The 16,370-nt window shown below is 40.5% G+C and overlaps 4 protein-coding genes across 5 annotated transcripts; 3 read left to right on the forward strand and 1 right to left on the reverse strand.

Moving 5' to 3' along the window:
* Positions 1 to 325: 325 nt before the first annotated feature.
* On the forward strand, positions 326 to 2,970 carry LOC105560360 (golgin-45). Its single transcript, XM_012009423.1, has 6 exons — positions 326 to 563; positions 763 to 1,304; positions 1,393 to 1,592; positions 1,738 to 1,866; positions 2,184 to 2,409; positions 2,485 to 2,970. Exons 1-6 carry the CDS (start codon positions 515 to 517, stop codon positions 2,647 to 2,649), a joined length of 1,311 nt encoding a protein of 436 aa, XP_011864813.1. The 5' UTR covers positions 326 to 514; the 3' UTR covers positions 2,650 to 2,970.
* A 496-nt stretch (positions 2,971 to 3,466) lies between these two features.
* LOC105560361 (spermatogenesis-defective protein 39 homolog) lies at positions 3,467 to 5,947 on the forward strand. The gene is made up of 9 exons (XM_012009424.1): positions 3,467 to 3,748; positions 3,822 to 3,966; positions 4,056 to 4,255; positions 4,643 to 4,779; positions 4,853 to 4,880; positions 4,947 to 5,091; positions 5,161 to 5,405; positions 5,472 to 5,648; positions 5,716 to 5,947. The coding sequence occupies exons 1-9, from the start codon at positions 3,680 to 3,682 to the stop codon at positions 5,839 to 5,841; spliced, it is 1,272 nt and encodes a 423-aa protein (XP_011864814.1). The 5' UTR covers positions 3,467 to 3,679; the 3' UTR covers positions 5,842 to 5,947.
* Positions 5,948 to 6,941: 994 nt separating this feature from the next.
* Positions 6,942 to 14,267, forward strand: LOC105560364 (heparan-sulfate 6-O-sulfotransferase 1). The gene is made up of 4 exons (XM_012009427.1): positions 6,942 to 7,659; positions 8,784 to 9,187; positions 9,582 to 9,761; positions 11,008 to 14,267. Exons 1-4 carry the CDS (start codon positions 7,128 to 7,130, stop codon positions 11,323 to 11,325), a joined length of 1,434 nt encoding a protein of 477 aa, XP_011864817.1. The 5' UTR covers positions 6,942 to 7,127; the 3' UTR covers positions 11,326 to 14,267.
* On the reverse strand, positions 12,074 to 16,219 carry LOC105560362 (SPRY domain-containing protein 7). 2 transcript variants are annotated; one of them, XM_012009425.1, is made up of 4 exons: positions 15,679 to 16,219; positions 14,953 to 15,230; positions 14,775 to 14,877; positions 12,074 to 14,686 (listed from the first exon to the last, which is right to left on the reverse strand). In XM_012009425.1, exons 1-4 carry the CDS (start codon positions 15,779 to 15,781, stop codon positions 14,589 to 14,591), a joined length of 582 nt encoding a protein of 193 aa, XP_011864815.1. In that variant the 5' UTR covers positions 15,782 to 16,219; the 3' UTR covers positions 12,074 to 14,588. The 2 variants fall into 2 exon arrangements, with proteins under 2 accessions (XP_011864815.1, XP_011864816.1); XM_012009426.1 differs by having other exon boundaries at positions 15,982 to 16,218.
* Positions 16,220 to 16,370: the final 151 nt, after the last annotated feature.

A 16,370-nucleotide genomic window follows, 5' to 3' on the forward strand; every position in this document is an offset into this window, starting at 1 on the left:
GGCCTTCACTCTTATTACTGTCCGTCTTACTTTTATTGCGCCCTCTTAATTGTTTGCACTTGTATCTTTTTGCTCGGTCCCATAATGACTTCAAATTATCAAATTTAATATTTTTTATACACATGAAGTATATCAACATCAATTGTGTTAAAATCAATTATGTAATTTATACATATGTATGAAGTTGATGCCCTTTCTACACCTATAGGTGTAGAAAGGGCATGACGAATTTTTATGCATCGACGGAGTCCGAAAGAAAGAGCATTGATATTACCGACTGTCAATGTAAACCGTACTTCTGCTTTCATGAAACAGGTGGCAGCATCGTCCAGCGTTGTCACGTGTCACATGACAGCATTGACAGCTAGTGCTAACCTCCTCCCCTTTTTTAACATATGTGACTACCATTGACATGAAAAACCTATTTACACCACATCGTTCTCGCGTAAAATGTAAATATTGTCCGCGCGACGTGTCATTGAAGTATCTGCGATAATTGTTTACACTGCCCAACATGAATATTTCTACAAGTCTCAAGAAACACAGCGTTCACTGTCAGCCAGGTTAGTCCTGTCCATCTTGCTGCGAGTTACAAACTGTTTGTCATTGTAAATAATGCGATGTAAATCGTTAATGTTGACCATAAGAAAATATAGATAATAATGTCAACAGTAACAAAAATGAAAAACATTTTTCGGTTGCATATCAGCGACGTGTAGATGCAACTTTTACATGTCGATTAACGGCTGTTTATCCTTCAAGATGTCCACATGATGGGCTGCGTCGAGCGAACGCAAGGCGATGGCATGGAGAATGCGACTGCGGACAAGGCCGAGATTAAGCAGAGCCGAAGTCGTTTGGGGGACACCCTTATTTACCACCCCACAAATCTGAAGCAATCGGGATCGACAGCTCCGGTCACTCCTATTGGTACAATAGTTAACCTGGTGCCAAAGAGTATAAGTAACGCGAAGCAGGAGAAACATATCTTGCACTCCTTAAAATCGAAAGAGCCAAAATTTGTACCGTACGAGCCCTACAAGGCGGCCGTTAATCCGATAGTGCCGTTTGAAAAAAAGAACAAATTACCTAAGAGAAAGTCTAGCATGAACGCAGCAGTTGCGCAAATTGCTGCAATGAAGATTCAGGACAGCGACACGAGGTTGAAGGAGTGTGTGACGGAGAGCAAGGAGAAGACATCGGAAGACGAGTGGAACAATGAGAAGAAGGCGCGTGAGGCTGAGATCCGCAAGCTGAAAGAAGAGAACAGTCAGCTTGAAACTCAATTAAAATTTCAAGCGCAGGTAAAACGGTTGTATATTAACAACGAAATTTATCGCAGTGTTTAGTTTATGCCGAGGGAAAAAAATATATATGTGTATATGCGCACAGGTCAATGGAGAATTGAAAAATCTGTTGGTTGCTGCGGTGGGTGAGGACCTAGAGACAAGAGTTCATCTGTTAACCGAGGACAAATTGCAACTTGCGAGAGCCCTCCTGAATTCGGCCCAACACTTGTCCACGCATCAAGAACAGACGGAATGGCTAGCGGGCCAATGTGAAGTGTGGAGAAGTAAATTTTTAGCTAGTAGGTAATTGACAGTCACTTCCGAGGCGCTCGGGATTTTTGCAACTTTTGCTTTCGGTTTGCATCACATCTATTTTTCTTTTTGTAAAATTTTAACTTAAAAAATGTGGTAACTACTCTGATTTGCCGCTAAACGAAGCTCATTGCAGCCTAATGGTGGAGGATCTGGCGAGATGGAAAGCCGCGCTCTGCCAGCGAACGACGGAACTGCAGGAGACTATAAAACGACTGTTGGAAGAGCATAATAATATTCGTGATACGTCGCTCAAGACATACAGGTAGAGGAAAGTCCCCTATTATGAGGCCGGCTCCTAATACGAGACTGAGACAGTGGGGTTTCTACTATGGTTCTATATGGTTCCATCATGAATTTATTGCCCTTGGAGCGAGACTGTTTAGTGGAAAATTCGTTGTTGGATTGTGTAATCGCCGCGAAAGAAGATTATGAGTGAATTTGGATGTTGAAACCTGCTATCTCGTATCAGAAGCCTCTCTCATAGTAGGGGATTGTCCTCTATATATAATATTTTGCAGGTGCATACTAGTCTACGCTGTACTTGTATAACTTTAGCAAATTGATGAGCAATTCTTTCAGGATGCTCACGATCCTGCGAGAAAAGTTCGATTCCATAGGAACAACGTCCGGCAAGAGGCACGAATTAGCCAGCACTAATATCGTCGATCTCGCCCAGGGGTGTTGCCAACTCGCGGAAATTCTGAGAGTCAGTCTCCTGAGCGGCGTCCCGGACTCGGAATTGCGGAGAGAGCTGAATATAACCGGCCTGGACATGAAAACGCTCGCGGAGAACAACGCGGAGAAAGTAGGGCTGCTCGGTCCTTAAACTTCTCACCACGAAAATGTCTTTCTGTCCAACGAATTGACATCTGAATTGCAGTTGCTGATGAATCAAAAATTACCCATGACCGGGAGAGAGGACGTCGCCTGTACCGCGGTGATGGGGGCGGCGGTCGCGGTCGGCGGGCAGATGTTTCTTCCACGATGCGACCCGAACAACATGGCATGCTGCCCGCATTGCAGCGGCGAGATTAAACAGATTTGAAAATAGCTTCACTTTTATATGCTCTTCCATACGAGACTCCTTTTATACTATAAATAATATATCGAATATTTTTTCTAATCTGGTGCCAAAATGTACAGCTGTGTACCCTTTTTCTCTGCAGTTAACGAAACAACCACGTTCTTTTGCCATAGATCTATAGATATTCATTTAAACGATCGATCTGTTCTTGTATCCACCCGTAGGCTAGGACTGAACCTTGTAATTATCCCACTATTATTTACTTCCTAATTCATTTTATATGTTTGTCAACATTCACATCTATTTTTCACTTATGTAAATTATATAATTTATTTAAAATAATGCTAGTATGTGTTACTTCTTTCTTATAATATCTATTACTTAATGTTAACTTGTTTGTTAACGCATAGACAAATGTTGGGCCGAATTCAGGAGAGCTCTCGCAAGTTGCAATGTCCTCGATAAATAGATTAATTCTTGTCTCTAAATCCCCTCCCACCGCAACAATAGACAGACTTTTCTATTAGTACAGACAGTTTTTCTACAGGATCTGTAAGATTCTTTTTTGGCTTTAAGGCCTGAGCAGAGTAGCTGTCTTATATTCTTAAGTCACAATATTGTCTTAAGAGTACAAGACGTCCTTAAGACAATGTTTTATGTTTTAAGCCTTCGTCTTGAGGTAACTTTATAATAAATAACTGTCTTATGTTTTAAGGGTATAAGACAGCCATTCTGCTCAGGTCCTTACATATGATAAAGGCTGCGGTCAAGCTGTCGCTTGGGACGTTTCGAAGGATTCTTCTCTTTTCTGTTAGAATAGATGGAAGGAGAAGAGAAACACTTGGAAGCATTTGTAGCAGCGGCTTGATCGCGACCGAATGTTCAGTTTAGGTTGGTCTAGTGTATGTGTCATATACGAATGGACGCAATTATTCACGTCTTATCGGCGTCATGGGAAACGTCGGGAGGATACTTTGCCTCGTCCATGTGTTTGTCACCTGAGGACTAGGTTAGCGAATCTCCACGTTGGGCAGATATCCTAAAATCCAAGATGACCGCGAAGGAAGAGGACGAGTACTGGGACAGCAGCGAGAAGCGGTCGTTCTGCTTCGACAGCGAGGTTATGATCAGCTATGATCGCAGCGCATTGCGAGCTGGCCGCGGGCGGCAAATATATGAGAATCGGATTGCAGGTGGACGAACTGAGGAGCGACACGGAGAAACTGTGGGCCGGAATTCTCAGTACGTCGAGTCTCGAAGGTGGCCTTCAGTCTAGCAACGAGCCCCAAACTACGAAGCCTCTGTTCTCAATTATATCTGATAAGACGCTCTCACGCAGTATGCCAAAAACACAAACACGCCTCTTGCAATTCTTTTCGCATTAATGATTACATCTCAAATGTAAAATCTCTTGGAACATCTCGCAGTTTTAGACGCGGATGACAAATTGGAGAGGAGCCATTCAACAGCCAAAGATCTCGAGACAGCTGTCGCCCAGCCAGACGTTACTCTGAGGCAGATATTACTCGGCCAGTCGTACTCGTTGGAACGATACAAGTCTCTCGCTAGCAAAACTGCCCTGTTGGACCTGGCCATCTTACATGGAGATGGAAATGCTATTTTGATAGTACGAACTTGGAGTACTTGTGTAGATAAAGTAACAGTCTTGCGATGTCTTAGGCCGGGTTTCACCAACGTCGCTTAACTTTAAGCTTAATTCGTTCTTTGTATTTTTCCAACTTTTACTTTAGAAAGAGACAAAGGACTTTAAGCTAAGCTCAAAGTTGAACAACGTTGGTAAAACCGGGCCTAAGGTCTGGTTTCACCAAACGCCGCTTAACTTCAGTCTTGGTTCAATTCATGTTTGTCTCTTTCTAGAGTGACAGTTGGAAAGGGACAAAGAACGAATTAAGCTGAGCTTAAAGTTAAGCAACGTTTGCGAAACTGGCCCTTGGCTGTCAAGCTAATAAAAAGAAAATAGGGATCTCGGTGATATTTGATTTTGACCTTGCAGATAATTTTGTTTCTTACGAAAACTTTAAAACGATCGTTGGTACAGCGACTGTTAGCAGAGAGGCCGGACGCGGTGAACGTGTACATACATTATCTATTTATAAGGCTGCAGACAAGTGAGATAACTGATATTTTGACGTATGTAACTTCTGTGATACACGATTAGTCGATTTATTTCTGGCATCTCTTTCTCACGCTCGATATTTCGCAGAATGCTGGGCCACTCCTCAACCGCTGCCGTAAGTGTCACTGCGGGTGTCGCACGAGTTAAGCCGCGAAACCTCATTTGCTATGGTTGATTACAGATGAAGAATCTCCATATTATTATAAGGAACACCAAAGACCCAAGTAGGCTACTGCAAAAACTTGACAATTGTCACAAGGCGCTTTTCGCGATGCTACCTGACTGCAAGGAAACTACGTTTCTGGAGTCCTATATTAAGTTGCTGGGTACGTCGATACTCTCTTCCTCCTTCGCCATTGTGAGGAAATTGTATTATTCACATCGTAAATTTATAGAGTGGCAAATGGCGATCAAACGGAAAAAGAACGACGAGGAACTCGCATTGAATTCCTCTGTCTTGGAATCTCTGCGCTATTCGTGTAAATACCATTGCAATACGCCAAACGATTTCGTCACGATGGCACCCACGACGCTCTCTCGCGACCATGACATTTCTCCTAGATTGTATCAAAAAGTCGCTTTACAAGTTAAGGCCGCCTGCGGTGGGTGGGACGACGTCGATCGCTTACTCTTAACGAAGGTAGCGCGTTCTGTTTTGCGAGTCTGTCTGTTCCGTCAGGATTATGTCGTATCGATCGTGTTTTAGGGACTACTCGGCAACACAAAACTACAAACTCACTTGTACACAGAGGATATTTTGAAAGTACTGTACAAATACAACGCGCCACACGCCGTTCTCGAAAAGTACCTCAAGTTCGTCGATAATCTAGAGAAGCGATTGGAGCTGGCAAAAAAATTGTCCTGCCATACAGCAGTAATTGACGTACGTAGACGTTTTGCGAGAGATGACGAGGGAGTAATCGTAGAGTTACGCGTTTATACATTTCCAGATATTTGTGCAACAAGGGGATCGCGCGTTACTGCTGGATTACAAAGCGACATTACAGCCTCAATCGGAAGGGTATTTTTATGCCGAGAGTGCTTCGCGTTTACCGCACATTAAGTGGAAGAGTTAAGCTTATTGCGTTCGTAAGAAAAATTGTGAAATTTACATCTGTAAAACATGACATATATTTAAATTTTATTTAATATATTATTCTATTTTCACTTGTGAATAATATATTTAAATATAAAAGAATCTCAAGACGCAAAGTCGTGGCTTTTTAAATTTGCATGCCTTGTAAACTGTTGTTTCTTTCCTTCGAAAGATTAATATTGGAAACGCCTCTCTTCGAAACGGCGGGAAGAACGCATCTACAAAAACTTGGGGTCACAGCAATCGGCCAATCGCGGCCGAGAATTTGAAACTGCGTTTTCCACAATTCTGGACTGCGGTTGGCCGATTCACTTGCCGCTCCATTTTTGTACCGATCATATTCAATTGCTGCATTCGGTAGGAAAAGCTGCCTTGCAACTGTTGTAAAATTCATGAATCTGATATTCAAGATCGTCTTGAATTTATCTAAAGATGCCGTATGGAACATTTCATTGGCTACGGAGTATAACACTGTGCCCTGACTGGCCTGACTGCCGACTCGAGAATAGACGCCTCTCTAATTGGTTGAATCATTGTCGGGAGTCTGTAGTCTGATACGGGCTTAAGTCCCAGTCTACAATAGATGATTTAAGCCCTAAGCTTTAAGAAATTGGCCAATCACGGTCAAGTATGAGTAGAATGCGCGACTGTGATTAGTCAATTTCTAAAGGCTTAGGGCTTAAATCTCTATTGTAGACTGGGACTAAGGGAATACGCCAATCGGACAAAAAATTGTTAGGGTGCTTTCACATGGAACGTAAGTTGCGTATCGCCAATCACAGGACTAGTTCAACGGAATTGTTGAAACTGTTCTATCAGCATGATCCTGTGATTGGTGATACGCAGGTTACGCTACGCAACTTACGCTCCATGTGAATCCAGCCTTATAACGGCTGGGAAGTGACTTTTTCCGCTGACCGCGGCGAATGAGTTTAGGAACGCAATCGATATCTGGTTAAATATTCGCCTGCCAGTCATTCCCCTCTACATGCCGTCCAGACGGCGGCTGTACTCCTCGGCGGATTAAATTTGTGTCTCTCGTCGGTTCGCGGGAGTCGCGGGGCGGGGGTCCGGGGTGAATTTTTGTTTGTTGTCTGTCATGGCCGATGCGCCCGATGCGAGCGTATTTACGGGCGGATCGTGTCAGCGAGCGGCGGTGGTGGTCAGCGGTGGTGCGCGGTAGTGCGTCGTCGTCGTCGTCGTCGTCCTCCGTCGAGACAGTGTGGAGTTACGTGTGCCTAGCAGCGCGAGACATGGGTGGCGATAATGGGCAGACGAGCGGGTGTCGATACGGGGATAAACGCTACCACTAGCGAGCTCGAGGTGCTCGTCCGGTCGGAGGGTGACGGGGAGGAGGAGCAGAAGGAGGACCAGGGGGAGGAAGAGGAGAATATATGCGACGGGAGGCTCGCGACGACGAGGATGGAGTCGCGGCACCCGCGCAGGAACCGTCTGCGCAGCGTCGTCGGGGTATGTCTGTTCCTCGCGCTCACCGGGATCGTCTACCTGGGCTACTTCTGCCCGGACCATGTGTGCGCCCTGACGAGCCGCGAGATGAAGGAGTCGATCAGACTGTCCGAGGGCCTGTCCGTCGCCGCCGGGCCGCCCGCTGCCGCCGCCGCGCTATCTTCCGTCTCCATCGAGCTCGACAGGAACGGCCTGCTCTCGGTGCATCCCGCCTTCAAGCTGCAGAGCATCCAGGGTAGCCTGGGCTACGACGATGTCTTTGCCAACGACACTTTTCAGTTTGACATCAACGCTCACGACGTCATGGTCTTCCTCCACATACAAAAGACGGGTAAATGTACCGACCGTTTCTTGTCTTTGTCTTTATTGCTTGCGTATACAAAGAAAATACCAAGTCCTCCTCTTACCGCTGTACCGGCGGTTGCTTGGACCTTTGCAACATTTGCATTTTTACAACAAAGGTAATAAAACATTTCTCCATGTTATCACTCACTTTTCATTTTCTATTACACCTAAAAAAAATTAAAGGTGTTAGAAATTATTTCTTATTTCAATTACACAGCAAAGTTTATTATATTTTTACCTGTGGGTTTTTTTGTCAAGTGTTTAACACGCAGTATTTTTAGAGGCAAAAACATTACATAAATAGCATAAAAATTGAAACGTGAATGTCAGGTGCTTTCATTAACAACAAACAAATATAAAATTTGTCAGAAATCACGCGTGCAGGATATTCATTCAATTATCGCCTCCAGTAGGATTTCTTTATACGCACACTTAGAAATAAAAGAATAAAGCACTGTCACTTTCCCGTGGCTTTTGAATTATTCATCAGACATGCTTGAACCCCCAGGCCCTATCTGACAAAGAATTATTTAGTATGCCGCGTGCTCATATCCTGTGCACCTTTGTTCTCTTTGTATTAAAAAAATTTCCTTTATTAAGATGCACCTTAATACATGTTTGCCACTTTTATTTTTGCAAAAATTACACAAAGTTTCACACGCGTCAATTTTTGTGCTATTCAGGTAATGTTTTCGCCTCTCAAAAATACACTGCGTATCAAACACTTTGCAAAACACCCAATACAAGTAAACTTACAACAAATCTTGCTGTTTAATGTAAATAAGAAATATACATGGAGAAAAGTTCTCTAGTATGAGATAGGTTTTCACCACCCAAATTCAATCGCAAATCTTTTTTCGCAACAATTACATGATCGAACAATGAATTTTCCACTAAACGGATCTCCAAGGGTAATAAATTCATGGTGGAATCAACTGATAATGCCTATTAATTGAACAGAAACCCCGCTATCACGTATTGGAATCCTATCACACAATAAGGGACTTTCCTCTACTAAAGACACTATTTTATATCACGTCAATTGTAAGATTAGACTACGTTTTAATAATATGAGAAAAAAATCTAACGTAATCTGCTTCGTGTTGAAAGGTGGCACGCTGTTTGGCAAGCATCTGGTGCGAGATCTGGAGTTGCAGAGACCGTGTTCATGTCAACGACGACGCAAGCGTTGCTTCTGTTTCCGTCCAAATCGTAACGAAAATTGGCTATTCTCGCGCTACTCCACTGGTTGGAAGTGCGGGCTACACGCGGACTGGACCGAATTGACAAATTGTGTAGACACGGAGCTGAATAAAATCGAAGGGGAGGGCATTAAACGCCGCTACTTTTACGTGACGATCATAAGGGACCCGGTCGCGAGGTACCTCTCCGAGTTCAGGCATGTGCAGAGAGGTGCTACGTGGAGAGGTGCTCGTCACTGGTGCGGAGGTACTCAAGCGAATATACCCCAGTGCTACGATGGCCCGAATTGGAAAGGCGTCACCCTGGAGGAGGTAACGGTTTCTTTCCATTTGTGTTTACTTTGCCTGATGGCGTCTATTCTTACACGTCTATCGCGTAACAGCTTATCTACACGTCATTTTAAACTTGATATATATATATATATATATATATATATATATATACAAATACATTGTGATAAAAGTTTCATCTAATCTTGAATGCATTCATTTTTACTTGGTACGCGGCTACTACTTCCTGTTAGATAACTTTCCCGTGCCCTCGTCTATAATGAACGCATTGTCACTTGTTATCAACATGAGGAAGGAAAACAGATTAATTAGAAGAGATCAAAGATGAAGCGTACAACTATTGATACAGCTTAGGAAACTTGGTTTAATTACGAGATCGCTATATCTGTACAGTTGATGGAATTTGAAATTTTAGTTTATGGAATGCCCTTACAATTTGGCGAGAAACCGTCAAACGAGAATGCTGGCGGATCTATCGATGGTTGGCTGTTACAACTCTAGTCTCAGCAAAACTGATAGAGACCGTCTAATGTTGGCCAGTGCTAAACACAACTTACAATTCATGCCTTTCTTCATGCTGACCGAGTATCAGAAGGTATGTGACAAACTTGAATATCGCTCGCAGTTTATTTTTCTTGGTATCATTATTATTATTACCGTTACTAGAAATTTATTGTGCCTGCTACACGGCGCGTTTTTGACATATAGAGGCAAGTTGTTTAACAGGTTTCTTAAGCAAATTAAAATCGAAGAAAATGTTGATGTTGCGCTTAGATGAATTATGTAAATACACGAATGCACCGCCAACATCCAGGAATATGATTGAGGGTCAAAACGTCATAAATTCTGGCATGGTTATAATGTGCGGTGCTACAACAAAAACTGAAGGCAAAATAGAATTATATTCTTTGTGGGGGATGAGATAAAGTTATATCCAGTCCGTTCTGGTACTTTGAGCATTTGGTTTTACTTCATCTTCGGTAGGCTGCTAACCTTGCCAAAACTTGACGATTGCGCAAAATCTTTACAAATTGTGACAAGTAGCTGTTCCTATATGCCTTACAGAAAACAGTGGCAAATGTAGCACGCTGCTAAATATGAATCTTTTTACAAATATTTTAAGCTGAATAAAGTTGTTATCCTTATACGTCACGTTCCCAGCTTGACTGTTTAAGAATAGACGTCTTAACGTAAATATTTATGAGAGTTCCCCTTCCAATAACATCTGGAAGCAATAAGCTTATTCCATGACCACCACCCATTACTGCTCTTAAAGTCTTGCTTTTTATTATTAATGTTCTACGTTAAGTACATGTGACAAATATTAAGAAAAACTTCTCGTCTCTATAATTAATTCCATATTGTGTCACACTTAGAAAGTATAAAAATATGCTGAAATGAAGCGCTGCCTGTATGTGTGCTCCTCCTACTTTTTTTATTTGGGTAATAATGCATTTTTTGTTATGTGCGTCAAGTTTCTTGTCTCATAATTCGTATATCAGAGCTACCTTTTTTTTTCTTAATCTTATGACTTGTTATTAGCAAGTTGATGCTGTTAACCTTGATCTCTTGTTCATTTAATAACGGAAAAACATTTAATTGCCCATGTGCAGAAGTTCAAGTTTTTGTTAAATTATTGTTATGTTTCTTTGAATTAATATTTGCATTAGAAGAATTTTGCATAATGTACAATATAAAGTAAATTTGTATTTTCATACAAATCAATGACAATGAAAAAATGATGGACATTGTCAAAATTGATAATTATCTAATTTTATAATGTTGTCTCCTTATTTCTTACTTGACATGTATACTAATGCTAAACTGAATTTACGTGTCAGGTGGGGCAGTACACCTTCGAGGAAACGTTCAAAATGCGATTTGCAGTTGCGTTCGAACAACATAACGCCACACTTAGTGCAGCTACCATGGCAACTCTCAACGCAGAACAATTGGAGGCTGTACGTAAACTCAACAGTCTGGACCTAGAACTGTACGAATTTGCAAAGAATCTTGCTTTTCAAAGATTTAAACGGCTTAGAGATCGTGATCCACATTTTGTACAACGATTTCAACACCTTGGTGAATTGCCATCAAGGCAAAGTGCCACAGAATTTAATTGGGATTCTGTCATTGAAGATACTACGGATAACGAATGATGTGTGAGTACATTATTAAGCAATCCTCGACGCTCTGTATTCGATACCAAGCATTATGGATCTGAGCGTCTCAGGGAAGTGCCCTTGAAACAGAATACACTTTATGTAAAAATCACCATATACTTATCTGCGTAAAATTTACCAAAAGCATAGAAATGTACTTGGATAAGACCAAAGAAAGGTTCGAGAACCTTAATGTGATGAACTTGACAGTATCCTGACAACAGCTAAATGCATAAAAGTTATTATGCAATAGTTGATTTTTTCTAAGATCATCGGGACCGAGCATTTTCTCTATTTAATGATTTCCCCTCTCTATACCCACTTTTATAATACTGTTTTAATAACAGATGCGCTTAATCAGAATGTCGTTGTGCACTGTGTCTTTCACTCGCTTTCTTGCTTTCTAACTCGGCCATTTAGTAAAGCATAAGAATATTAAGACAGCAGCACAAGAGACGAATTCTAGTTTAAAGGACAATATAACAAGATGTGACTTGGAATAGAAGAAACTCTCGAATAAAGGATTTATCTATCATGCTCGTAAATTTGATAAAAGTTCTTCCATATGTAACATATCTTTGATTATAATTACAGATAGTCGTAAAGTTGCTAATTTTTTTACATTTATGACTATGTCTGCAAATTATTGCCATATGCGCCAAATGTTTTTTCTAACATTACTTTGTATATACGTCTTTATCAGTTTGTTAATTCATATATGTTTTTTTCTATAAGATATTTGCTCTATACAGATATTTGTTTTTATTCAATCTGTTCCAATTTACATAAACAGTGTTAGAATACACTGTAAGCCATATGTTAATCGATGTATACGTATGTTTCCGATGGGTATGTTGGAAAATGGAAGAAAAGATGTCCATTTTCGATTGTTGCTTTGTACATTGCTCGAGTGATTATTAACGGCCCTACATTCGGTTAATTTGTACAATGTATAAGGACTAGTATAAGTGAAAGTGAATCAAAGAAATTATTCCGGAAAATCTTACCTTTATCTATGCCAGCATCGAGGCATTGGTCCAGTTGGATAACGAGTCTGATTTAATCCTCATAGAAGTCTGGCTGGTTTTACAAACTATTCCATTCTTTTTTTTATGTTGTTCATCTCTTTCTAGGTCTGCCTATATTTATATCGTCCTTTTCTGAGATGCAATGCCGATTCTGAACATCTTTCTTAGTGCTCATGGTAAGATATACGTTCGGTTTGCCATTGCCGTCCGAGAGGTGATCGCATAAAAACCGAAGATTTTAATCAAATCTTCGGCTCATTAGATATCCCTTTTTGCAATCGCTACTGGAAGTTTGGAAAGTAATATATTCCATATGCGAAAATTACAATTAATCTCTTTGGCTTACTTTCATTTGACTGGCCCTTATAGAATGTTATACTGTTCAGTAATTGTAATATTACTTTACTCTACAAAGTGTTCAACATTTAGATGATTAGATCGTAAATCGGAAATCCTCACATACATTTCTTTCATATCAAATTATTTAAATCATTTTATCGCAGGCCTATACATAGTTTAATTAAACAACAGTATAATTAAATAATCATTATTTGTATGTTACAATTAGTCATGTTACTTTAACGTGATTCGTACTGAAAACTACGTATATGCAATGAAGGTGCAATAAGGCGACTGCGATGTGGGTTACCATTATAAATATTTCATATCATCCAGCCATAAAACAAATATGACGCTAGCTATTAGAGTTATGTAGCAAATAATAATTAGGTAATAATAGATGACAAAGGCTCTCTTCAGGATGTAATGATGGTCTTTCGAATGAATACAATACATACGTATCTAGTAAGTTATATAGGAAACAGAGTGCCATAAAAATCCTGTTTTTAAAAGAAATTAACTGCTAAAAATAAATTGTTACGTTACATTCATTACAATAATAGAGAGACTTCAATATTATGGCAAATAATATAAGATAATTTAAAAATTACATTGTTTCAATCGAAATGACCTATTTATAAAGCATAAATAATAGCATAATGTTAAGCGTGTGACATTATTGATATTAATAATTGTTTAGAACTAATATTAAGGACCAAAGATTTGATATGTTTCAGCAAGTATTGAGAAAGCTTGCAGCACAAACAATTGTAAGAAACTTTTTATACACATCGTTAGATAAAAAAAAGCTCATTATGTCAACGATAAGCGCCAACAGTTACTTTAACATTTGTCCTTTTAGCTATCATTTTCATATCACAATTGAGGGCGTTTATCTAACTGTGATTGATTCTTATATATCGGATAAAAAGGAAACGATCTATTGAAAATATTTGATTATATTATATGCGGTAGCGCGCGGCTTATTTTCGACTGTAGAGTTTTGAATTTTAGAATTTTGTAAGTCGGATGTATATGCATGATCTCAGTACATATATATTTGAAAGATGTATTTCTTTATATACACAATTGAATCGTTCAAACGTTTGTACGACTGATGATGATGTAAAAAGAAACGCAAGTTTTCGATACGTTAGGAAGGTTGAAACATTAGCTTTAATGTTTAATACGATATTTATAGCGAGAGAAAGGAACTATAAAAAGAGATAGCTAACGAGATGCCATGACATTAGCCTAACAAAGCGAACAATATAGGCCTAAAGCCGTTGGTACCTTATTTAAGCCAGTGTATATATCATACCATTAGTCATTTAAGGTTCAATAAATCATTATGTATACAATGCATACATATACAGACATATATATATTACACAAATTGTACACACATATTTATGATTACATCTATTATTATACAATTATACAAACAAAGGTATATATAGTTATTGTAAGATAGACATCGGATTGGAGTAGAGCTAAATTTAACCCATTTGAACGATTTTAACGTTGTAAACCTTTTAATTTTAATAAATCTCTAAAGAATTCTCTCAGTTACTTATGTAAAATCTATACTTATTACGAATCTTCGTTCTGTAGAGAATAGATCGAAAAATAGACTCTCACATCGTTAGGCAAGTTGTTTATTCCGCATCTCGATTAAATATGTATTATCATGCAATTGTTATGATAGACGTTTGTGACACCGTTTTTTAATACTATGCTATCGCAGCTCCCTGTTTACAGTTTGTATTATTCTTAGCTTAACGTTCAACCTCAACGTTTAACTTGGCTCAATGTATAACGAAACTCCAAGTGGACGAGGAATGTCAATTTTGACAATACAATTACCGTTTTACTTCTGTTCATATCACTTTGCTAGAGCAACGATTGTTCCAGCATTATTTTCTCAAAGCCCATTGGTGGAGCATGAATAAAGTTCTCTAGGATTAAGTCCAGGATGGCCCCGTCATCCACTGAAAGTTAAAATAATACAGATTATACATAAAAGTCGATTGTGTGTCATACACGGACATGTTATTTATTCACTAGAACAATAAATACCGTATAACACTGGATAAATCCGTCCTTTAACACCTATAACTGGAGCATTCATGGATTCGCCGTTCAAATAAAAGTTCAACTCTATATGGTCGTACGATACTCCCTGAAAACATTTTTTTTCCATTATTCAGATGAAACTGCGATAAAAGTCTTGAGAGCACGAACGCGATATACGTACAATGACGTCCCCCTCCTGGACAGGATTTTGAATCTTGTGAAGCTCTTGTTCGTTGTGCCTTATGATACCATCGGAATCAAGCGCCCAGCTCTCCGAGTCCTTCCCTCCTACTGCGACATTGAGATCCGTGTCCCTCCTGGCCAGCCCAATGCCCCATATACCGCCCTGCTGTATCTTCACCTCAAAATAACTTTTACTCTGAACGAGAGGGGCGTTCGTCAAGGCACCACCGCATCCGCATATCCTCAGACCATTTTTCACTATCACTACCTCATTTCCTGCAATAAGACAGTGCCAGGATTGTTAACTGCATCTTCTTGTCAAGGTACATCTTTATATACATTGTATCTACATATAAATTATGTAAAAAGTCCCTCAGATTCACAAGTGTCTAAAAGACGTGCTAGTTTATCAGGCATTGCGTATACGTATTCCTGGAGCTTTTGCTGTTACAGAATTAACTTTTATCTTTTAACGCAGTGCCTGACATGTGCTCAGAAACCAGTAAGTCGTTAAACATTGGAACACAAGTACATAAAATGTGCTTTTAACGGTAACCTTCAACAGCAAGGCCTTTAACAATTGCGGAAACGATTTCAAAAGACTCTACGGAGATTATCTCGAAAGAGAAGAAATTGTAGAGGAAGCGATGCAAATTAGGCGACGTGTGACGCGTTTTCCCCGCGTGGGTACGTGTCGCGCGAATTAATCGAGCCGACAGTTTACCCATGCGAGTCGTGTCCAAGGTGATGGGGTTTCGTTCCCGCTTCGGTGCTTGAGTCGCGGCGAAACCGAGGCCATCGAAGCAGTTTCTCAGGCAGCAGAACATCGTCCGCGATCGTGGGAGGGTTTCACGTTTTACAGAATCGCTTAAGAGCGCGACATCGTGAGCCGCGCGACGGGAAACGACTCCTCTTCTTCAGGACGACCTGACCCTTCCTCCGCTCGCCGAGCTACACGCAGGCCATACGTAAACGACCACGCACCCACGCACGACTGGCGTCAACCCGAGCCGCTACTCAAACCTACGCATAGGCCGCTACGAAAATGGCTTCCTCTCCGAGATACCGCGATCAGCGTGAATCGTCTCGACGGGCACTTGTCGCGCGAGGTCTCATCGTTCCGCGACCCTTCCTCGCGTTTAACGGCGAAAAATGCTTCCTCCAGGACGCTCCGAAACACGGTTTGACGCGGAATTTGCGTTTCGAGGTTAGAGCACGTTAAGTTAGGTCAGGCTTGTAACGTAAATGGCGCTAAACAAATAAAATGCCCCGCGCATGTACACACACGCTCACACCCGAGCGATTTCTAGTCAAATAAATACGAAGACAAAGTCTTGTCTGTTTAATTTTACTCTGTACGTATAAAAAAAAAACTTGGAACTAAAGTAGCGTCGCTTTAATGAGAAAAGTATCTAC

Source organism: Vollenhovia emeryi, unplaced genomic scaffold (assembly GCF_000949405.1).
Source record: "Vollenhovia emeryi isolate VEMERY1.0 unplaced genomic scaffold, V.emery_V1.0 DF939232.1, whole genome shotgun sequence".
NCBI lineage: Eukaryota > Metazoa > Arthropoda > Insecta > Hymenoptera > Formicidae > Vollenhovia > Vollenhovia emeryi.